The following is a 23,307-nucleotide window of genomic DNA, read 5'->3' as shown; positions in this document are numbered from 1 at the left end:
CCGGCGTTCAATCCCCTGGGCCACACCAGTCAGGGCTAATGAAGTCTTTATAATGGCTTAAGTAGCCATATGTGATTTGCCTTGGCCCCATGTCCTTTTTTACTTCATCTCCTAATGCTTACCATGCTCCTCCATCCCATCCCCCACTTGCTCCAATGGCATCGTTTCTGCTGTTCCTCTAACAGGCCAAGCACACGGGTGTTTGCATTGGCTGTTCCCTGGGTCTGGAATGCTCTTTCCCCAGATATTCACATTGCTCCCTTTCCTCAGCTTCTTCAAGTCTGCTCAACTGTCACCTCTAGATGAGGCTTTCCCTAAACAGCCTGTTTAGAATTGCAGGATTCTCCAACACCTTATTCTGCTCTGTCTCTCCAGGCACTTACTGTTTTCTAACATACTTATTGTTTATGTTGACTGTGTATCTCCCTCCACCGACAGCAATGACAACAGGGTTTTCGTGTTTAGCTCACTGATGTATCCCATCGGCCGAACAGTGCCTGCACATGGTAGACACTTAGTGAATGTTAAGTGACTGAACAAATATTAAATTAAAAAAAGAAGGCGGAGAACAGTGTTTGAAGTATGCTGCCACAACATTAAAAATAAATAAATTATATTTATTTGTATAAGTTTAGCTTACCTCTGGGAACACATCAGTGGTTGCCACAGGTGTGGGCAACTTGTTGACTGGGGACTGAGGGAGATCTTTTTCTTGTATACTTTTTGGATTTTTCTCCACGTGTATACATTACCATTGAATAAATAACTCAAATGAAAATAAATAATTTGGGACACAGAATACAATAATGTCCCCCATCTCTGGCCCTTCCAGGTCCGCTCCAATGTGCTCTGATGTGCTTCCTCCTTCGACTTTTTCCTGTGGAAACTTCCTCCTTTCTGTAATTGTGGCATAAGAACTCTTGCTGTAATATTGGTATTTGTTTGGAGTCAAGCACCCTGCAGTGGCAATTGATGGACGTACCTACCACTTAGGGACCTTAATCTGTATTGTTCTGAATCTAATAGTGCCTGAATACCATATGCCTGGCTTCTCGAGCTCCTGGAACAAAACTAATCCCTGTAATTAATGGCTGTTTAAAAGCTGACCAAGCCACTGAGCTCCTGTGAGCCAGTTTCTGTTTAGAGAGTGAGGCATGTGGGGCTAGACGGCCTCCAGAGGCGCTGGTAAAGACTGTGTAATCACAAAAACGAGACAGTAGTTAGCTCTGGAGAGGAGGATGGGATATGGGAAAGGGTAAGAGAACACAGGCATTGATAATGTTCTGGGGGTAAACAGGTGGTTATTACATTTTTCTCTTCCACAAATTAACATATGCTACACAGAATGTTATATGTATATTTAAAAAGATAAAAAGGAGATTGAAAAATGATAAAATTGAAGGGCCATTAAAAACAAAACAAAACTGTATACCCAGATTCTGAGAGGCCCAGTGTTCCCAGCGTTGAGAATCTATTTCATTCAGCTTCCCATTTCACAGACAAGGAAACTAAGGCCCACATAATCGGAAAGACTTGCCTACTGAGTTAGAACTGGAATCAGAACCCAGATTTCCTGTCTTTCAGCCCAGGGCTTTCCACACCACCTTCCTAAAAAAGCTGGGATGCTCAGGCTTAAAGAGACCCTTCATGACCTTGTCCTTTGAAGGACAGCAGTGGGGACAGATCTCTGCATCACAGCATGGGACCTTTGGCACACAGATCCAAGTCAGTTATCTTCATTTCAAAGATAAATGTGCTGGAGGCTGATGCCTGGTGCTTTTTTTTTTTTTTTTTTTTAGTGAATTTCACCACTACATGCCCAGTCCCAGGGCTCCACGCCATCCTATGACTCAGTTTACTCAGCAATAAAATGGACTATCTACTTTGTTGTGAGGATCACGCAAGATGGTGAAAGGGCTCTGTAGATCGGTATAAAGCTTGATTCAAGTCCATTACCCATTCATTTATTTACACTTACTCAAAGCCCCCTGGTGTATTGCTGGCATTGGAGAGGCAAGGAAACAGGACTGACATAGCTGCCACCCTCAGGGAAATTGGAGTCCGCTGGGGGACACTGGACAGTAAATAGAAAATTAGGGAAGGGAAGTGTGTCATGAGGCAATTAGACTATGGGATCACTTACTGACTTGGAGTTGGGGAAGAGATAGGCATCATGGAGGTAGGATCCACCAAGTCGTATCCCGAAGGGCAAAGAGGTGGTTAATGTTACAAGCAGTCCAGACTGCAGGGAAGAGCTGGCCATTTGGGGGATTAAGAGAGAGCTGGGCATGGCTGGAGGAGGCCATCACCCAGGGTCTTGAGTGGCAGGTTAGAAGTTTGGACTCTGTCCTGGGACCACTGGGAGCCATGGAGGATTTTATACAGGTGAATACTGGGTCTGGCTTGCTTTCAAGCGCAATTGCTCCAGTCAGCTGTGTCTTGGGTCCACTGCAGGGGCCGATCTGTGTCATTATCAGGCAATGAGCCTGCAGAGTAAAGAGGATGGGCCAGGGCTAGGCAGCCCAGGGATCTGGCCTGTGTGATTTTGGCAAGCTACTAAAAAACCCCTGAGGTTCCTATTTGTAAAATGGATAATGCTATCCCCTCCCCGGGTTACTCTGAGGATTAAAGGCATGGAAAGTGTTCAGCACAGAGAAAGGAGTACTCATTCACTTCCTTACCTTTCCGTGCAATGAACAAAGCTAAACCGCCTTTGTTCCTCACAGTAAACCTATATCTTTGTCCCCTCTTCACAGCCGGTCCCAGCCCGGGGCTGTTCGCGCCTGCGCGGTGGGCACCAAGTGTTCCGCGCGAGGCTGGACGCCACCGGAGTCTCCAGGCAACCAGGTCGCCTGGCAACGGGCGGGCACTACGGGGACCCGGCACGCTCAAGCAGGTGAGTGGGCGGTGACCCGACCATGTCCCAAGACCGGGGGCCCGCAGACCCATCCAGTCTGGCTCACACGGGTCCTGTGTCCTCACACCCCAAAGCTCTCATCCGCGGCCAGACTCCTGCTGCCCATGCCCCTTGGAGAAGGGCAGGCCCCTGCCCGGGGCCCACCGTTCTCTGCAAAGGGAGCCCAAATCGGAAATGGCCGCGTTCCTCCCAGCGCCGCCGGCTTTCCGCCTCCCCTTGTCACTGGAGCCCAGGATCGAAGTTCGGCTCACTTCTTTAACGGAAGTAGAATCCTACAGGGCTGGGACCTGTCACTGCCACTAAAACTTGGCAGCAACAACGGCCACCATAACAGTAACCACAGCCAGCGTATCTGGAACCCTGATGTTCCGGGCTCTGGGACGGAGGAAAGGAGGTGCTGTTAATCAAGTCCCTTTCGCAGCTGCAAAAAGACACAGAGGAAGAAATCGTCATAGGCCACCCATGGCCTGGGTGTGGAGCCCTTTCTTAATACTAAACCACACTGCGCATAGTTGCTCAAAGTGTGTGTAATAAAAATAATTCACCTTTTAACCTTAATTCCTTCTAAATTCCCCTTTTGTGGGTGTATCAGAAGCATCTGAATATGAGTCCCTGATGGGTTAATGAGCCGGACCCTGATTTGAACGGTGGCTTCCTGATTTGAATGTTGGAACGTAGTTCTGTTCCTTCCAGCAAGTTACTTGCCCCTAAAACTCAACTTCCACCTTTGTAAAATGAGGGTGATACAAGTCCCCTTCTTCTGGGGGTAGTTGACTTAGATGCCAGGCATTTCTGGCACAAGATAAGCACTAAACTAGTGGCCGTATTATAAAGTGGGGGTGGTATCTTCTGTTGTTAAGCGTGGGAGAACTCTGGAGTGTGCAATTCGCGCTGCTACTCACCTTCACTGTGACCTTGAGCAGACCCCTTCATTGCTCTCAGCCTCAGTTTGCTCATCTGTAAAATGGTTGTAAAAATAACCACCCAGCTGTGCTTACAGTTTTGACAGTGAGCTTCTAAATCACAGTAGTAATAACGACAACTTTTTGGGTTCTTTTAATCAGTGGTTTCGGCAGAGCTCCATTTTGAAACCTAGAGTCACCGTCTGCAGGTGTGGAAAGATGGCCCACCCCCGGATCTCTATGTATCAGCCCCCCAACATCAACCCCACCCAGGCCGCCATCGCCTTTGGCTGCCGGGCCCTGCCTAAGCTGAACGAGGAGCTGCAGTCGGAGGACCTGCTGACGAGGCAGAAAGCCCTCATGGCTCTGTGTGACCTCATGCACGACCCCGAGCATGTCTATGTGGCCATCGACACAGGTGAGAGTGTCACAGAGCCCAGGTGACCATGACTAGAATCTGGATGGACAGAAACAGAATAGCTTGAGGCAGCAGGAGCTGAGGTGACCTGGCCTCTTCACAGCATCCCTCCCAGATGGACACCCCGAGCAGCCGACCCAAAGCCGCACACTAGCCCTCTCTGCCATGACTCGACCAGGTGGCCACAAATCCACCAAATAGCCCCGTTTGTCTGTCTCAGCCACAGGCTGTCACAAAAGACAGGCACGTGCTCTATTGAAACCACATGGTACCTGGACCTCTGTCCCTTGTTTCCCATTCTCCTATCACCAAAAAAAAAGTCGAGGTGATTTTAGCGGCATGGTCACACCTTTCCTAGATCAGGCACATTGATGATTGAACTGCCCCTTCCTCCTCCAGGCTTAGCTGAAGGGCTGATTTAACATCAGAGGTGGTGGTGGTCCTAGCATGGCCTGGAACACCTGGTGGGGCTTCAGTAATAATGGCCAGCAGCTTCAGAATAACGGTCTGGCTTTCGTAAGCCAGACGCTGGGCCAGCAGCCCCCCACACGCAGTGCTCATGTTATCGTAGCCCTCGCAGCGCATGCCCTGAGAGGGCAGGCGCATTCCCAACCAACAGGGAAGAAAACCGAGGTGCAGAGAAGGGGCGTGGGGTTAGAGTGGCCTGATAAATAAATAAAGCGGGATTTTTATTTGCTCAGTCTGGTATCCCTAGGTGAAACCCATTCAAAGTACATAACTAGTTGGCGACAGAGTTGGAATTGGATCCAAGTCTCTCCAAATGCAAAGCCCATTTTCTTAACCCCGTGGAGGACTGCGCGAGAAGAAGGTGCTGGTAGGAAGTGTGCAGGGAGGCCCAGGGGGGTGTTAGAGGACATGGTCCCTGGCATGAGCACACAGAGACCCTGCAGCAACCCTGAGATGCCGCCTGATCCCCCCACGCCCCAAGGCAGCTGACCCTCCGGTCATCGCAGGTGCCTGATGTCGGCTTACCTGTTGACTTCTGGGTTGGTTGAATTTTGAGACTGATAAATGTTCAAAGGTGTTTCTCCTCGCAGGCTGCCTGGAAAGCCTGAAAGCTCTGCTGAAGGATACCAGCCCCATGGTGCGGATCAAGGCCACTGAGGTGCTGTCTATCATGGCGACTCATAATGTGGGCAGGTGGGCTGCTGTTTATGGAAACCAATGTCAAGTTTGGGAGCTATATCCCACCCCTGGGGGGCATGCCCTTGAATGACCTTGAGTACTCTGAATTTTTGTCTGTAGCCCAGTTCTTTGGTGGGAATTCTCTTTGGCCAGAACAGGCTTCGGTGGGATGGTTTTGGATGCCTCTGTGAATGCCTAACCAGACCCATTTTTATGTTAGTTTCCTGGTCTGAACTTTTCCCTTTGAAGGTGGAAAGGAAGTTCAGGCCCCACACTTGTAACAATTTAGCCTTTTCTTTTTTAAATTAAATTTTTTTGTTGTTGTTGTTGATTTTAGAGCAAGAGAGAGGAAGAAGAGGGAGCGGGGCAGTGGGGGAAATTTGTTGTTCCACTTACGTGCGCATTCACTGGTTGATTCTTGCATGTGCCCTGACCAGGTGATCGAATCCACAACCTTGGTGTACTGGGACGATGCTCTAACCAGTTCAGCTACCAGTCCAGGGCCCAACCTTTCCTTGGCTCTTTATGGGGAGCCAAACTCCCCTCTCCCAAACTCTGACAGGGCCTATGGCTCTGGCTCCTGTCCCCATGCGGCTGTTAAGACACCAGCCTCAAAGTGCACTCCTGGTCGGGGCTGGTGGCTTCAACCCCCACTAATGACGCTGAGGTTCGTCTAGATTTCTGGCACCTGGAACTGTCCCTTTCCTGTGTAAGCACAGCTGCAAATTTTACACTTAAAAAATGGTTAACCTAGCATTTTGGTTAGGAGTCAGTTTGTGTCGGGGGCCATTGGAGGTGCTTTCCCACAGCAGCTCCATTTATCCTCTTGACCTGGAATCACTAGTTTCGTTTTGTATTAAAAACAGATCCAAAAATCACAAAGAGCCCCCAAGCCTGGCCAAGGACTGCTGCCTGGTGTGCACATGGGAAGGAAGAAAAGTGAGGATAATGGTGATGACCGAAGACACAACAGGGACAGGGGGGTTACTATCCTGGGCATGTTTGTTGTAAACAATAGATGCCCCTTCAAAGAAGCTTCAGATCCTCTCGGGGGTGGCAGGGCATCTCACAAAACCGAAGGTCGTTCAATCCTGTCTCTCCCCAATTGTTCAGTGCTTCAGCAGCCTCGTCTGCACCTGCCCGTGGGCCAGGGAGTTAAATGAGTTAATACCCCTGAAGTGCTCAGCCTGGGACACCTCGGATATGTCCCCCCCACCCAACGTTGATCTGGGTGGCCGCTCCTTTTTCTGGGGACTGCAGCCTCCCTCTCCCACAGTCTGTGAATTCACATGCCCACTTGCTCAGGGCCGGCCACCCTGGTCCCTCAGTCCCGGGGAGCTCCCAGTTCCCCGGCCCCTCTCTGGGACCTAATTTCAGGTCTCGTGTGCAATCTCTAGGAACAGGGGACATGTGGGGAGGTGGGGCCGCAGTGACTCTAAAGAGAGTCTTTTAAAAAAAAGTTTAATGATTGTAAAAGATTCTGGTGGGTGCCCTGGCCAGTGTGGTTCACTTGGTTGGAGTGTTGTCCCATAACTGAAAGGTTGCTGGTTCGATTCTGGTCAGGGCACATACTAGGCTGCGGGTTCAATGCCCAGTATGGGCTGAGGAATGTATGACCTCCTGGGACATCCGCGGTTCCCAGTCTTGGCACTGGTTCCCTGTCTCGGTGTGTCCGGGAGGCAACCAATCGATGTATCTCTCTTGCATAGATGTTTTTCTCTCTCCCATCCTCCCTCTCTAAAAGCAATGAAAAAAAAAAATGTCCTCAGATGACGGTAAAAAATAAAATAAAATAAGATTCTGGCAGGTTTTAGCATGCAGATTCCTTCATTAATGCCTTTGAATTCTTGTTCTGTGTCAGAGAAACCAAAACTGCAAATTCACAGGCACCAAGAAGGGGACAGAGCAGTGGATGGAGGCGGGAGCCCTGGCCTGGGGGGCAGGCCCCTCCCTTCCCTGCTGTGTCCTGGCAAGACTCTGGGGGAGTGTCACTGTGCTCATCTGTGGCCGACCCAGTGCCGCTGCTTGAGTACCTTAGGGGCACAGAGGAGCGAAGCGTCCTTCATCCTCCCTGCTCCTCTTTTCTCTTTCTGGACGTTAGGTAGTTACCCCCAGTGAGAGGTGGTGGACGGTGGGAGGGAGAGATGGTTGCACTTGGGCAAGTGTAAGGAAACGGTCAGCCCAGTGAAGGTGACGGTAGGTTTGTTTCCTGGCACTAGGAAGTCTGAGCCGGAGAAGGAGGTTTCCCAGCTGTGGCCACGTCACCAGGGTGGGGGTAGGTGAGGAAACATCACTGATTGGATGCATCCCGGCTGCATGTGTTCTTCAGTGTGCCCCACCGTCCCTCACACTGACCTGAGTGAGGCAGCTTGTGCAGTCAGCGTCCAGGAGTCTGAAACCCTGGCTCAGTCGGCCACACTGCGTCGGACAAGGGATGCAAAGGACCAAAGCTAAGTGGGAGCAACTTCTGAAGCTCTCCCGGGGTTCAGTGGTCACCTTATAACTGAAGCCAGAAGCTCTCAGAGCCTGTCAAGTGCCAAGTAACTGCCGTGTTCAAACCCTCTGCTCTTTTGTACCCACGCAAGTAGTGACAGCGGGGGGTCAGGGTAGGAGCCTGGGGCCTGGCGTCTTGTGTGATGGCCCCCACACAGTAGAGCCTCCCGGCTGGCCTGGCTCCCCCTGCCTGCCTCTTGCTTGCCTGCTGGTGGCTGGGGTAGATGCCCTAACGACACACACAGCAGGTTCACAAAGCAGGAGTGACGGGGGGTGGACGACTGGGTGCCGACTGAGGAGGCTCCGACACCTCATGCCGGGTAGTCAGGGAAGGCCCTGGCGATGTGGGTGTCCCACTGCTATTTTCTTCTCCGGGAGACTCAGAACTCCGCCTATGGTTGAGTCCCGGCCAGCGCGGCAGAAGCACAGTTTGGTTGGGCATTTCCTGCGTGCCGGGCACTGGGCACGGGCCTCACACTGGGTTCTCACTTACCTCTGACCCCGGCCCTGAGACCTCAGAAGTCCTCTCGACGGATGAGATGGGGTAGCAGTGAGTTGGGTAATCAAAAGAAATGGTTAAAAACCCAGGAACTGGAGAAATTGTACAGCCCCTTTACACAGTTCATTTTAACCCAAAACACAAATGATTAGGCATTCATCAGTCGAGGTGTGCACCCAGGCCTTCTCCTGGCTAAGGGCCCACCGATTGATGTTTCCCATCATCTTTTGGGCTTAAACCACACCTGTAACTTCATCTAATTTGCAGCTTTGTTTTCTTTAAAGCAGAGCAAGAACTCAGACATTAATGAAGTAATCTGTATGCAAAAACCTTGCAGAGTCTTTTACAATCATCTCACATTTTTTTTTAGAGACTCACTTTTGAGTCTTCTCATAAGGAAATTAAAAAATCTCTCCTTTAATTGGCTTACCTAATATTTAATTAACTTACATAATTATAACAACAAGGATGGCAGGCGTACAGAGGTTTGGAGGCAACCCCACGTCCCTGGGAGAAGAGGGCGGGACAGTGCCTGGCTCGCTGCCCTGGAACATCAGTGCTGGGCGGCGGAGACAGGCTGCCACTCAGCTGGCAGTTCAGAGCGTGCAGCCTCCTCCCCGTTTTACAGGCAGTAAGACTGAGGCTCAGAGGAGTAAAAGGATGGACCCAGGGCACAAAGAACCTGAGCTGGAGCCCGAGCTAGGAAGGGGCAGAGCTGTGGCTCTTTCTACCACCACCCAAGCCACACTGTTCTCACGCCTGGAGGGTGTCCCTCATATGTCTTCCACTGCTGGCCTTTGTCTTCTCTCAGGAAGTCAGAAGGGTGTGGTCTGCAGCGGCCCCAGGGGTTCAGACTCCAGGTTGGGGTGAGGGCTGGCAACTGACTCTTGGTTCTACCTTGTCCTCCCCAACTTGGCCTTAGTCGTGTCTAAATCCGACTTCTTTTCCCCAGAGAAGGCTTTTTGGAGCATGACATCATCACCGCCCTGTCCTTCTTGCTAAACGACACCGAGGACGCCTGCCGGGAGAACTTGCACTTGGCGTTCAAGCGCCTGGCCCAGCTGCCTTCAGGTAGGCTCACAGTGGGCGCCCGGCTGCCCCTCCGTCTCCTCTCCAACTCGGGCACGCGCCGTGCTGCAGGTCACAGGCTAGAGCGCATTTTTAACAAAGTTATGCTTTAATTAAGGGACAACATACATATTAAAAAGGCACCCATCATGCATGAACATTTGATTAAATTGTACTCTGCAAACATGCACAGAACCACTGCCCAGATCAAAACATATCCGGAGTATGCCCAGCTCTCCAGAAACTCCCTACATGCCGCCTACTAGTTATTTCCTCCACCAAAGGCAAACAGGATCTTTGATTTATAAGACCATAGATTAGTTTATGCCTCTTTTAAAACTCTATGTAAATGGAAACATACAGCTAGTACTATTGTGTTTCTAACTTCTTTTGCTCAACATTTTGTCTCTGAGATCCACGTATGTTACCTATTATCCATTATTGCTGATTTGCACTGGAGTGTGGTATTCACATTGTAGTACAGTTTACTTACCTGCTAGATAATATAGTTTATTATCCACTGTTGCCAATGGACATTTGAATTGTTTCTAGTGTATGGCTGCTAAGAATAGAGCAGCTATAAACAAATGCCTTTCGGGGGACATTGTATACATTTCTTTTGAGATGTACCTAGGAGAGGAATTGCTGGGCATAAGATAAGTTTATGTCCAGTTTTAGAAGATACTACAAATGGTTTTTGAAAATAGTTACACCAGTTTACAGTTTCGCCAGTAGTGGGCGGGAGTTCCAGGCGTCTATAGTCTCACCCACACTCAATTTTTCCTGTCTTTTTGTATTAGCTATTTTGGTGAGTGTGTGGTAATGTTTCACTGTGGTTTTAATTTGTATTTCCCTGGTGATTATAACCCTGTAAATGTCTTCTTCTGTAAAGTGCCATAGCATGCTTTTAAGGGTTAAAAATGCCTGCCCCCCAAGGCCACTCTGCCTCCTGGCTCGATGTCCACCTCCCTCCCCGATTAGATAGAATCCAGGATAACGGCCATTTGTGTCAGAGTGACACTCACCGCACAGGATGCAATGAGCACTTTAAATGAGGAGCCCATTCAGAGAGGCCTGCTGTCAGGCCTGGCAATGCCCTAAGGCAGGAGTCCCACAGACCTGGGCTCCCTCCGCCCTCCGCCCTCCGCCCTGCCCCTCATTCTCTGAGTGCCCCCGGACAGACTGTTCTGAGCCTGATAATACCCGCTTCCAGGCCTGAGGCAAGGGTCACGTGAGAAGATGCTCCCCCACCCCGCAGCACAGCACAGCACCCCCCACAAGGTGGAAGCGCCCGAAACATTCAGGGCTGGGTGCGAGCACTCCCTGAATTAAGGTCCCAGAAAGAAATGGCGATGGGACCAGTGAGGCAAGCCTAACGGAGCAGAGCCCTGGGGAGAGGGTGCAGGGTGTGGGGGAGGCACTGGGCTGGACGGACAGCAGAACCCCTGGTGGTCTTTTTAAAAGACCACCCTTATCCTTGCTGGAAGAATCATCTCTGGGGCTCTGGGGATGAAGGTCTGCACACACTTTTCCTACAGGGCCCTTGGCTGATCCTCTGTGAGGCCACGGGGATGTTGGGGTCTCCAGGAAGCGCCAGTGCTGGGGGCTGAGCCCTGTGCTCACTGTGCAGGAAGCTCAAAAGCACCGAGGGAAGTAGAGAGACAGTGACAATGGGCATGAGGTGCCATCACTCAGCTTTGCTCAGTCTTAACATTCTACCCTATTTCAAATGTGCTTGGGATTCTTCTCTTAAAAAAGATACAGTCCAAGCCCCCTGTGAACCTGCTCCGCTCAGCACCCTTTCTCCTTTCTCCTGGAGCCACCAATAATTTGGGGACAATATCCCCAACGCATGTCTTTATATTTTGCCACAGATTTAATTAGCTCTAGATCTTTCCCTGCATGTTTTCAAACTCTAAACGGATCTTGCTGTCTGTATCTCTTTGCTACTTAAAAACATGTAATGTTATAATTTTGAGTTTACACATATCATGTCATGGGCTCTGCCTCGGCATGGTAACCATGGCGTGCCCTGCTGGTGTTTGGATGTGTATTTACATGTGATACGCCCTGCCTGGCTGACAGGCAGGCCAGCTGTTTCTGCTCCTGGGCATCGAGGAGCTCAGCTGGAGGAGGGTGTCATGGGGTGCGCAAGACGCAGGCCTTCAGCTTGGCCCGATACTGCACGTGCTTCCCAACCAACCCTGCCGCACCCTAACCAGCGACCTAATGGTGGGCCGTGCTGCGTCACTGTTGTGTGGCTTTGTTGTCTCCTGTGACCAGGGGAGGGGGACCTCTTTCCTCTGCCTGGCGCCGCCTCGGCCTCCTCCCATGCCTCCTGGGAGGCTGAGCCCATTTGTTTTTTCCATTTCTTATTGATCCGAGGGAGTGTTTCATTTTTCCTGGGTTCCAATGCTCTGCAGATTACACACATTGGAAATCCTATTTCCCAGGCTGATCATGTGGCTTTTCACTGTTTATTTGTTTACCTATTAGTCCAGCAGTTTTTCATTTGAATATAATCAGTTTCATCAGTCTTTTTGTCTTTTATTGGGGGGGGTGCTATTTAAGAGAATTTAGTGCTGTTTAATAGCTCAAGAAGATATTCTGCCATATTTTCTTCTAAAAGTGTAAGAGTTTTGCTTTCCACACTTGGCTTGCGACAGACCCTGGGATGGATTTTTATTTGTTGCAAGGTCTTCTTGTTTGGCCCTTGCCAGGCCAACACTGTCTTAACTACAGAAGCTCTATGGTAACCTGGGTTCTGGTGGACAGGTCGCACCCCCTGCCTCTCCTCCCTGCAAAACTCTCTGGAATCGACCCGCTGTGGGCGTGTCGTGAAGAGCGGGGAGGGGCGGCTGTGGTTCTGACAAGCCTCATCGAAGGCCTGGGTGCTAAGCTCCGCCTTTATTACAGGATTTCCTGGGTGCTACACATTGTCTGTGATGTGTCCAGAAGGAAGGCCTGGGACTCTCTAGCTGAAGGGACAGAGGGAGACATGCAGTGCGGCGGGCGCCCCACGAGGTCCAGCGGGTGGGGGGCTCTGAGTGCTATAGCTTCTGGGTAGGCCATTGCCCTTGGGAGTGGGTATCTGGGTGGGCTGAGGGCACCTGTTTCAATGGCGCCACTCTTATCAGCGGTGACTTTGGCGTTAGCAAAGCCCGTTGGAGCCTGAGTTTCATCACTGATTGTGGGTAACCACAGGTAGCCTTGGTGCCTGTGTGGTTCAGCCAGGACGGTCCACACTCGGGGTTCAGCGAGCCCTCATACTGGTGCTCATTAGTACGGGTTCTCTATCCATGGCCACACTGGAAGGCACCTTCTGCCCTGGTGAAGTGCTTGGCGTGTGGCTGGCACTCAACGGCCATTGGTTGTTTGGCGGGTTTTACACCATTTTACACCATTATTTGTAAAGACCATTTGTTAGTTGTTTTCTTGCTGCCATGCACTCACTCACCTCTTCGTTTGTTTGACAACTGTGTGGGGTATCTGGTGGGGGAGTGGAGGTTTTCCTCTGAGTCCTGGCGCTGGGCGGAGTCTGGCTTACTGTGTGGTTTCCCAAAGTAACCAGCAAGGGGCGCCACGAGACCAATGACAGCTCTACTGGGCTCTGCTGTGATCTCAGGCCTCAGGGTGTTGGTGCTGGTTCAGGTGAGGGGAAACCAGCGTTGCCGAGGCAAATGCCACGCAGAGGCTGCACGTCCAGGCTCCTGAGTGCCTGCTGGCGATTCTGGAAGAAATGTGTCTCCTTTAGTGGCCAGGAGTTCAGCTCCAATGCTCAGAGTGAGGGCTTGTCTGTAACTAATTTGGGGCTGCAGCTGAATATCTTGGGGGACCCGGGAAGTGTCCCCCTACCAGATCCATTGGCCATGCCTTGGCTCCCCTGGGCCTTTCTCTGGCAGTGGCCTCGGGCCCCGACTGGCACTGGCACACCCAGGAGGGAGCCTGGCCTGGCTTCTCCCCCGTGACTCGCTCCAGTGCCAGGCCTGGGGCGGCCGGCCCAGCTTCAACCGCAGTGTGCAGTCAGGGCAGCTCTGTGTGCCCTCGTGTGCAGCCTGGGTCTGGGGAAGTGCGGGTGGAGGCGGACGCCCCTCCCTGGGGGAGGGAGGCCGTGAGGATGTGCTCAGGGCTCTGCCGTGGAGGCCGTCTCCTTGGCCTTAGAAAGGAGCAGGGCACAGCCAGGGAGGGAGAGCACCCAGAGGGAGAGATGTCTGGACACAGGTTTGATCCTGGTAGCCTTGAGGTGCCGGGGGACATCCCTGGAGTCACATACCATCAGGGCTAGAGAAAGAAATCAGGGGTGGCCGTGTCCAGGGGGAGCTGAAGTCATGGGAGTAGTGGAAGCAGGTGGAGTGGCTGCTGGAGAGGCAAAACGGGGTGCCCTTTCCCTTCTGCCTGGTGAGGTGGTCCACAGCAGCCCCCACCCTTTCCGCCCCTCCTGGCCCTGCTGCCTCAGGGTGGGGCGAGGGCACTTGGCGCATGCCAGCCTGTCTTTGATGGGCTATTGCCCCCTTCCTGGACTTAGCAAAGGACAGCTACCCCCGGTGGGGACGCTGCCCACCTGAGTCCCAGCCTGCTGCACCTGCTAGAGGCCTCCTTTCTCTTCACCCTCCCAACCCGCCTGCCCCCTCCGGCAGGGAGAGCCTTTCCCTCTGACCCAGTCAGGCCTGGCCATGGTCCCGGTGTCTATTCCCATGCTCTCTCTTGGGGCAGGTGGCCTTTCTCAGGCTTCTCCACAGGTTTTCATAATATTCCCAGGTGGTTTGGGACTGCCCATTACACACGGAATTACCAAAAAGGTTAGGCCTGGACACACGCTGGGCATAACCAGCTGGCACCCGGCCTGGGACCTACTCAGCACCAAAGCTCCTCTCCCCGCTCATCTCTGGCGAGGCCAGTCCAGCAGGGTATGGTCCATCCTCGGTGCGGCCCCCTCGTCCTCCCGGTGCGGTGCAGCCCTTCCTAGCGCTTGCTGCTCTGCCAGCCGGACCCCCACCCCATGCCCGTGTGTCCTTGATGGCCAGGGCCTTGGGTGGCTCCGAGGACTGTGGACAGATGGGGCACAGCCCCCGGGGACCCAGGGGTCCCTTGTTACATGCTGTGTGATATTTGGAAGCCTTCACCTCTCGGGGTCTCTGCTTTCTTTTTTGTAAAATACAGGGTCAGGCACAAGGGACGCCATTGAGCATGGCTGGTAGGGTACATGAATGTCTCACGCAAGATGGACAGCAACCTGAACATTTCATCTAAAACGTCATGTGGTGTGCTTGAGTGTGATAGTTATGTTGCAGAATTACATGCTTAGGATTTCATAGAAGATTCAGTACAGATTACCAGCTCATAAAACAAGGGCGTTATTTGTGCTGAACCCTGTAGAACCAATACTCTCAGCTTCCCAGGAGTGGGAGGGGCCCGGTGTGCCGTGAGCCATCAGAGAGGGGAGCTGGGGTTATTGTGACACTGCCATTTCCCCATCGCATCATCCACAGGGGAGGATAACAATGTCCATGGACCCCAAACTCCTCAGTGCGTCCAGGGAGAGGATGTTGGACCCTGGTGGTGGGACCTGGGAGGAGTTAGCCGCTTGCAGAAGGTGGGGTTGGGCCAGTTCCTCTGGCACGGGGAAGGGCCGATGTCCTGCAGGCGGCTCTCCGCCACCTCTAGCCTCCTCTCGCCATGCCCCCTGCTGATCCCTGAGCTCGTTTTCCTCCTGGACCTTGAGCTCAGCTCATTCCCATGCTGACACTGTTCGGGCATGTGGAGGAAGGGGGTGGGTCAGACAGTATAGACAGCTCTTCCTACCTCGCCCTGGGGTGGGTGCACTGAGGGTGGACTGCAGGAGCAAGGAGACCTCCAACGCCCAGGGAGCTGCACGCTGAGAAACAGAGGGATCTTAGACTGAGGATGGGAAAGGGGACATCCCAGTGGGCTCACGAGGAGGAACGGGAGCCGCGGAGGGCGGGAGCTAGAAGGAGCTCTGGCTCAGGGCAGCCTCCTCCCCAACTCAAACGCCTCCGGAGAGAAGGCGGGATCCTCCCATTTCCCTCTAGCTGTGTATTTTTAGGTTAAAGATGCTCACAGTGAGATTACTGCTTTTTTCACAGTTGGCATTAAAAGCGCAAAATAAGTCTCAATAATTATGTCACATGTTATTTCTCCTTATACAAGAGCCCCCTGGGCTTTTGCTGTTTGGTGACGTGGGAAGGCATGAAGGGAATCCCCACGTGGGCACAGGGGTGGCAGGGCGCGAGACAAGAGCAAGGTTCGTGCGTGTGTCTGTGCGCTGAGTATCTGCGCCTGTGCGCCCTGTGCATGCGCCTGTCTGCCACCCCCATCCAGGGCTTTGTGTAGCTCCTGGATCCACGGAGGTGACGAAGGGTGGCTCTGTGCTCCCCGTGGGCTCCTGCCCCTTCCGTCCAGGTGTGGAGTGATCAGGGGCAGAGCCAGGTGAGGACCCTCAGGAGGCACCATCCCCTTCTGCTCCTCCTGGGAAGGACATCTCCACCAATCCCTGACCTTGATCTTGGGCCCCTTTCCTCATCTATGAAATGGATCACTGCAGACAACCTGCCTTGGAAGTGAGTGTTAAATAAAGTAATTTGTAAGGAGCCTGGTGCAGGGTGAACAAACGTCCTTGACTTCTAATTAGTGTTTTCCACCACATGGAGATGCCTCTGATAGAGTCAGCAAATGATGGGCCTGTGGAAGCACCTCCTTCCCACGCCCCCCAGGGCCCACCCTGCACTGCTGGGGGCTGTCGGCACCCTCTGGGCTCTGCAGACGCCTCTTCTGCTCTGAGGACGGCTGTGACCCTGGCAGAGGTGTCTTTAGGGTACGAGGAGTCTGGCTGACAGTGCCGCCTGGGTGGGGCCTTGGGGGCGGCAGGAGCCATCATCACCCCCAAACCTCAGCCCCCGGGGCACATGGGATGGCAGGGCTCCCCACTTTTGCAGGTTCTTTCCTCTTGTGAGGTTGTTTGTTCTTGATTTCCTTTCAAGATGATTTTTACCTAAATGTGTGTGTGTGTGTGTGTGTGTGTGTGTGTGTGTGTGTGGAGGGGGGGAAGGGGGGGCAGAGAAAAAGGAAGCTCAGGGTGGAAGGCGTCCCCAGCTGCCCTCCCAGAGGTCAGCCCTGCACACACACAGCATGCTGGGACGAGGCTTGGCTCATTCAGGATATTTTATTTTCTTAAAGTAGACAATCTGTGACTTTCATACCATACCAGCTCCTCTTCCCTCTGTTCATCTCTGAAAGTCCTTGGCTGCGACTCTGCGCCCTGACCTTGGACACGTCGGTACTGAACAAAGGCGAAGAGAGAAGATTTGGCAAGGTCTCTGGTGGTGCCTTCCCTCTCTGCGGCAGCAGGGGTTCATATTTACACGTGGCCCTTGGCCAAGGTCCTCTCACAGCGGCAGGTGCCACAGGCCCCAGGGCAGAATGGGCGGAGCTGGTGGCCCCAGCAGGGCCTCCCTCAGGCTACAACGCTGGCGGAGCCTTCACAGGAGTCGCAGCCGCTCTCGGCCTCGGGCGCCGGGTGTTTGGGCCCAGAGCCCCGTCTCTCGCCTTCCCTTCCTCTACTTGCGAAGCCACACAGATAATTTAATCTTTAAGTACCAAGACATTTAGCTATTGTTCATTCGCTCCTAGGTGAAGGACCTTCTTTAAATACATCACATTTATTTTCTGAAATAAAAACGAAGCAGAAACCGCACCAGTAACAAGAGGACGCTGCACAGGCGTATGTACAACGCTGCCCTGCGAGGCTGCCACAGGGCGGCCGTCGCTCCAGCGTCGCTCGGGAGCAAGGGACAGACTCATCCAGATAACAACTGTTACACTCAGCAAGCCAGACACAAAAAGGACCACCTGAAAAAAAATAGGTTTCGAAAATCTGCATTTTAAAAAAGAATACTCAACTGCATTTGAAATTGTCTGTATTTGTTTTTCTGCGAAACACCACGAGGTTTGGCCAAAAAAAAGGATGTCAGAGAAGAAAAACCAGGTTTGATTTATAAAACATCAGACGAGTAGGAAAAGCTGGAACCCAGCTGGCCTGGTTGGAAACAAATCGTGCCACTCATGTTATTGTATGGATTTTTGCTGCATATTTTGAAGCTGTTTAAAAAGAGCTGTGAGTGGCTGGAGGTCTGGTTAGTGCTGTCAGCTGGCTGCGTACCCTGGTTCCAGAACCGGGTAGGCCAGAGGTGGGCGTGTCCAGCAGGGAAGGTGCTCGGACCCTTTCTGGTCCTCCCTCCCGGTCAGTGGCAAGACCCCTATTCTAGGGCAGAGCTGGCCCCCTCCAGGTGGCCCAGCTGCCTCCCCCGTAGTCCCACGGGGGCCCCCATGCCGAGTGGGGCCGACTCAGGAAGGGGAAAGGGCTTATAGGGAACTTGGTGGCAGCTCCTCAAGTCTTCAAGAGGCCTCAACGCTTTGGGGGGACTTTGCTGTCTCCAGACTGCGTGTGTGCGTGTGTGTGTGTCTACCTACCTAGCAATCTATCCATATATATTTATGTTTGTGGAAATGTGGGAGCCAAGGAGGCAGAGGGGCGGGGGGGGGACATCTTCAGGCCCCCCATTTTCTGCCCCTGGGCTGGGTCTCCCTAGCACAAGTGGAGTTGGGGTGGGACACCCCAGGGGTTTCGTCACAGGCAAGCGGGCTGGCCCGGCCCCTCAGCAAAGGCCTATGTACTTGAGATTGTTCTGTATGATGACATCTGTCACTGCGTCAAAGACAAACTGGATGTTACTGGTGTCAGTGGCGCAGGTGAAGTGGGAGTAGATCTCCTTGGTCTCCTTGTTGCGGTTCAGGTCCTCGAACTGCCGCTGGATGTAGACGGCGGCCTCCTCGTAGGTGTTCTGGCCCTTGTACTCAGGGAAGCAGACGGTGAGCGGGATGCGCCGGATCTTCTCCGCCAGCAGGTCCTTCTTGTTCAGGAAGAGGATGAGTGAGGTGTTGATGAACCAGTTGTTGTTGCAGATGGAGTCAAAAAGGCGCAGGCTCTCTGCCATTCGACTCTGAGGGGGGAACAGGCTGGCGTTAATCTGGTGCAGCAAGGAAAGACCCTAGACCCCCAGCCCTGCTGGGAGGAAGCCCCCGACGCAGTCTCCCAGCCCAGGGCCGGCCCCCGCCAAAGCACTGCTCTGTTGGGAAGTCCCTCCTCTGCCAGGTCAACTGTCCCCACCCATCTCCCACAGGCTCTGGAGCCCTGGAGTGGCTGGCACCGGCCTCCCAGCCCCGAGAGCCCTGCGTGTGTTTGTCAGAGGCTCTCCTTCCCTGCTGGCCCCTCCTCTGGGCCCTAGGAATGACAATACGTCGCTTTGGGACTGCAGCCTGGCCTCCCGCAACCCGGTGGACTGGGGCACCTCTACCGTCGCAGCCTGAGACCAGCTGCCCGACCTGCACGTGCAAGCTCTAGCCTCCCGGGGGAGACGCTGTCCTCACGTCCCCCTCACTGTGAGCATGGGCGGCCTTCTGCCCGGCAGGCAACTCCGCCCGCTGGGGTTTGGGCCCCATCCTTTGAGCCTCAGTCCTGCCACATGGAATATCGTCCGTCCTCAGCCAGAGTTTGTGAGGGGGTGGCCTGTGCTCTCAAAACCAAAGGCTCCAGCTCAGAGAGCTGGGGAAGGCCTGGACACCTCTCACCTCTGTCCCTGCTGGGCCTCGGAGTCCCTAGAGGTTACACGTGGCCTCCCCCAGCCAGGCAGCTCCTGTGGCCCCACGGCCTGGGGGGACATGGGATGGCAGCTCGACAGGTGCAGGAGCCACAGAGCGTGGTGCCTGGCCCTCCTTCGCCACCCCCTTTCTGAGGACTTTAAATGTGCCGTAGCGATTGTGGTTTTCTGAGAAACATACTGTGTTTGTCTGACTCCCAAACCCACTGTTTCCACACAGAACTGACAGTTCTAACCGCTGAAAGGAACTTCTACTGCTGGCAAATTACTGCTGGTGGAAGCTGCCCCCTTGTTTAAAGATAAAGTGAATAAGCTGAGTGTCCAAAGTCTAGAGCCAGTTTAGCTTGGATCTGGGGCTTTGGATTTAAGAACTCTCCTGACCAATTACACCACGGACACGGTAATAACAGCGAAAAACGCAGCGGTGCTGATAGGGCGGACGCAGGGCGCCGGCGCGTCTGAGCCTCCCACCCTCCTGTTCCCACTGTACCGGTGACGGAACCGAGGCTTAGAGGCATGAAATGTGCTCCGAGTCCCACAGCCCGGAGCTCCAGGCTCACTGCATCTGCAGGGTGGACCCGAGGGCGGTCATCGCAGGGTGGGGCGCCGGGGAGGATGCCCCACTGTAGCCCTGCTGTCCCGCAGGCCCCGTGTGCAGGTCTGACGGCGACAGTGCTGTGGAGGAACCAGGCTGAACGGGGGAGGGACACACACACCCAGATGCAGGGTCATCACCCCCGACAACTGCCCTGGGATCCCTCCCTCCGCCTGGCTGATCGTGTTTTTCAAAACCGATGTTGCACCTTCTTTAGAAAAAGCTTAGAAATAACAGAAGCTCTGAAAGGCGAGGAGTCTCAGGTCTTGGGGGAGGACCTCTCTGCAGAGATAAACGGAGTGCTGGCACCCCATTCCCAGCAGTGCCAGGAGAAGCCGCACACATTCCCAAACGTGAGAGCTAAGTGGTGCCCTGGGACTGTCACAGGCTGCTGGGGAGTAATTAGCTTTTATGGATTCCTGGAAGCCACTCCGTAAAGACTAACGGAGCTGTCATTTCTCATAGGGGTGATGTCATAATCAGGGCCTGCACTTCTGACCCCAGATTTTACATCAGATAAATAATAGATGCAGCCATTAGCCCATATTCATTAATTCATTGAGCAAATACTTGGTGAGCCCACCTTGAGGGTCAGTGACAGGGCCCAGCTCTTACGACAGGTGATAAAGCCCCAGAAGCCAGGCAGAGGGCTTTCCCCCAGGCTGAGAGGGGGATGGCCTGGCCACCAGCAGGTGGGACTAGCAGGCCAATGGCTGGGGATGGAGCCGGGCTTCAAAGACAGGTGGTCAAGCCCAGAGTGAGGGCCAGCAGAGGGGGCAGGATGTGGTCAGGGTCCTGGCAGGGGTATCTGCCTCCCTGACCCCTGCTGGGTCACTTAAGTGAGAGCCGCGTGGCTCTTGTGCCCTGCCCAGCCTCGCTTGGACAGACAGGCTGTGGAGTCTGGGAAGAGGGGTGGGAAGGCCTCCTCCACGCACTGAGGCAGTGCGTGTATGCAGGCCGCCGGGCCTGCAGGGGGCTCGGCTGGCAGTCTTCTGCGGGGTACATGTATGTGGGAAAAGTTCAGCTGCTGGGTCCAGAGTGGAGTGACCCTTCCACCGAAGGGTCTGTGGGATGGGAGGGAGCACAGCCAACTTGTCGTCCTCCTGCTCGGACCCGCTGCAGGCCCCTGACTTTAGGCCCCAATGCCCAGCCCCCGTGAGCCCTATGCACTGAGCGCCCTTCTGCCCTGCGGGAGCCTCTGCCCCTTGGCGGACGTTCTGGAGCCAAATGACTCGCTGGGCCCCATGTTCTTTGCCAGGAAATCCCTGGAACTCAGGCACGTGTCTCCCAAGGCATCTGGGAAGGCAGCGGTGCCCTCGGCCACCCCGTGCACGTGCTCAGTGTCACTATGGCTGTGCAGTCACATCAGGACCACAGGCCAGGCATCACCCTCATCTCAGGCCCTCGCCTGCTCCTGTGGCTCCTCTGGCTTTATTGGCACTTGGGGACTCAGGTTCCTGGTTCCCTCTCTTCTTTGGGACAAACCACGGAACAACCTTGGCCATCAATTAGGTGCCAGGGAGATTTTGTGGTTATCATAGAATAACCACAAAACCTTCATACAGATGCCCTGCCCCCATAGGCCCGACCACAAAGTGGGTGGGCGAGGTGGGGCCAGAGCCCTCTGGTCCTTTGACACTGTGCCTATGGTGTCACTGTCACTGCAGGATGTGTGTTCCTGCAGCCCAAGCACTGCCAGGTGGGCAGGGCAGCATCTTGACACCTTGAATCTCAAATCATTGAAAAAGGAGCTTGCTATTTTGGGCTGTAACTCTGGAAACCGTGAGAGGCACACACGAGTGTGAGTACGGGAGTGAGCCCACCGGCTTCCAGGGTCTCCCCTGGCACACGTCTGGCTGTGCCCCTTCACCAGGATAAAGTCCCAGCCTCTCAGTATGGCCTGTCGGGCCTCCCCTGGCACCCCCTGAGCCCTGGTCGGGTGGGCATGGCCTGAGTGCCAGCTGCGGCCCCATCCTTCTCCCGGACCTGGGGGAGGCTGCACCCTGCCACCCAGCTCTGCCCAATTAGTGTCCTGGGTCAGAGCTGCTGCCGAGGGCCCCGAAGGTGGTAAGACAGGCACCATCCTCCTGTGGTCCGACGGGGCCATTTTGGCGAGAGAAGCCAGGAGCAGCTTTGGCATCACAGTAGCGTCCCACCCCCTGTCCTGCTGCCACTTCCATCAGCCTGACACACACACCCGTCCTCTCCTCAGACCCAGAATCAGAGGAGCTGCCTCTGCCACTCAAGGCCACGCTGCAAGGTGGGGGCACCACATACTTCACACACAGGGAGACAGAGAGGAGGCTGGGATGGCCAACTCCCAGGCCTCAGCTGAGAGCCCGAGTTTCCCCCACCCACACCTTCTTCCAGCCAGAAGCCCTCCTTGCATTTACCTCTCCAGCTGCCACTGCAGCAGAGGTCGTGGATGCTCCCAGGAGGAAATGCACCTGGGTAGGGCCTTGGTGCCCACCCAGCTCTCTCCAGGGCGCACTCACCATGGGACGGCACCTTCTAGGAGCCTGGGGTTTGTCTGCACATCCGTTTATATAAATAATGCAGAGCAGACGATTCCTATCCGGAGCCTGTGCAATGGCAGGAATCTCACCACTCAGTGCTGAGAAACCAGTGCTTTGTAACTAAGCGTGTGAGACCCCGGGAAGCAGTCGGCAGCTGGGCGCAGTCCCCAGGGTGGTACCGAAGTCATTTCTTGGCCATTTGTAAAAAAGACATCTTCTGCTCAGACAGATCCAAATAACACCCCACACCACTGAACAGATGTCCCGCCAAGGTGGTGTGTGGGTGTTGCCTGCTTGGGCCATGGCTGTTCCTGATCATCTGTCCCTAAGAGGTTCCCAGCCTGCTGGCCTGAGTTGAGTCTTTGCTCAATACCAAACTCAGTGGTGGAGGCCTTCACTCCGCACACGCTGCCACGCACGGCCCCTGCGGCGGCGCTGTCCAGCCTGGCTCCTGGAAGGATGTTCTGCGGAGGCCAGAGACTAGGGCAAGCGGAGGCACAAAGGCGAGCGAGGAGGCCTTGGCCCCTTGGTCCCGATTCTCCATGCAGGCTCTCCTGCTGATTCTGAGCATGGGCTCTGGGGCTGGAGGCCTGGGGCTCTCTGTCACCGCCAGTGCCTGCCGCGCCTCGGACAAGTTGTTTCTCCGCTCTGGGCTTTGGTTTCCTCATCAGTAAACTGGGGGTGGCTGTGCCCATCAGGAAACTGTGTCGGGACGGCTGCGAGGAGGAAGGAAGGTGCTGACGTGAGGAGAACCTGGATCCGCGGGCCTTGTTCTGTGGCCGCCACTGCTGTCCCAGTGAGCGCTTGCTCGTGCCACCCGCAGCCCCTTGCCTTGGCACTGCATGCCTCTCATTTCTTCTCTCCTCTCGGGGGAAGATCTGCCTCCCAACACGAAGCCACTGTGGGACGTGGCCGCCCAGCCTCAGGCAGCTCTGTGGCAGGGAGGAGATGGCTGCGCTATGTAGGCCGGGGTTCAGCCAGCACTCGCTGGGCTCCTGGGGCCAGTGATGCCTCTGTGCTGGTCATGGGTCCCAGTCCTCCTGGTTCCTCTGGGAGGTTCCTGTGACGGCTCATGGCCT

The 23,307-nt window shown here is 54.2% G+C and overlaps 2 protein-coding genes across 2 annotated transcripts in view; one reads left to right on the top strand and one right to left on the bottom strand.

The window, feature by feature from the left end:
* The first annotated feature begins 4,032 nt into the window (after nucleotides 1-4,032).
* The window catches only part of RSPH14 (radial spoke head 14 homolog), a 78,166-nt gene continuing 58,891 nt past the window's right edge, over nucleotides 4,033-23,307 (top strand). The window contains exons 1-3 of the mRNA XM_054592794.1: nucleotides 4,033-4,237; nucleotides 5,296-5,398; nucleotides 9,328-9,446. Of these exons, the coding sequence (XP_054448769.1) occupies nucleotides 4,039-4,237; nucleotides 5,296-5,398; nucleotides 9,328-9,446 (421 nt within the window). The 5' untranslated portion in view covers nucleotides 4,033-4,038. The remainder of the gene's footprint in view (nucleotides 4,238-5,295; nucleotides 5,399-9,327; nucleotides 9,447-23,307) is intronic.
* The window catches only part of GNAZ (G protein subunit alpha z), a 55,935-nt gene continuing 49,272 nt past the window's right edge, over nucleotides 16,645-23,307 (bottom strand). Inside the window, exon 3 of the mRNA XM_054592793.1 lies at nucleotides 16,645-18,460. Within this exon, the coding sequence (XP_054448768.1) occupies nucleotides 18,116-18,460 (345 nt within the window). The 3' untranslated portion in view covers nucleotides 16,645-18,115. The remainder of the gene's footprint in view (nucleotides 18,461-23,307) is intronic.

The sequence above is a fragment of the Pteronotus mesoamericanus genome, unplaced genomic scaffold (assembly GCF_021234165.1).
Source record: "Pteronotus mesoamericanus isolate MK-2021 breed Mesoamerican mustached bat unplaced genomic scaffold, CSHL_Meso_final scaffold_371, whole genome shotgun sequence".
Lineage (NCBI taxonomy): Eukaryota > Metazoa > Chordata > Mammalia > Chiroptera > Mormoopidae > Pteronotus > Pteronotus mesoamericanus.
The sequence above is the reverse complement of the archived record's forward strand: the minus strand, read 5'-3'. Positions and strand labels throughout refer to the sequence as shown.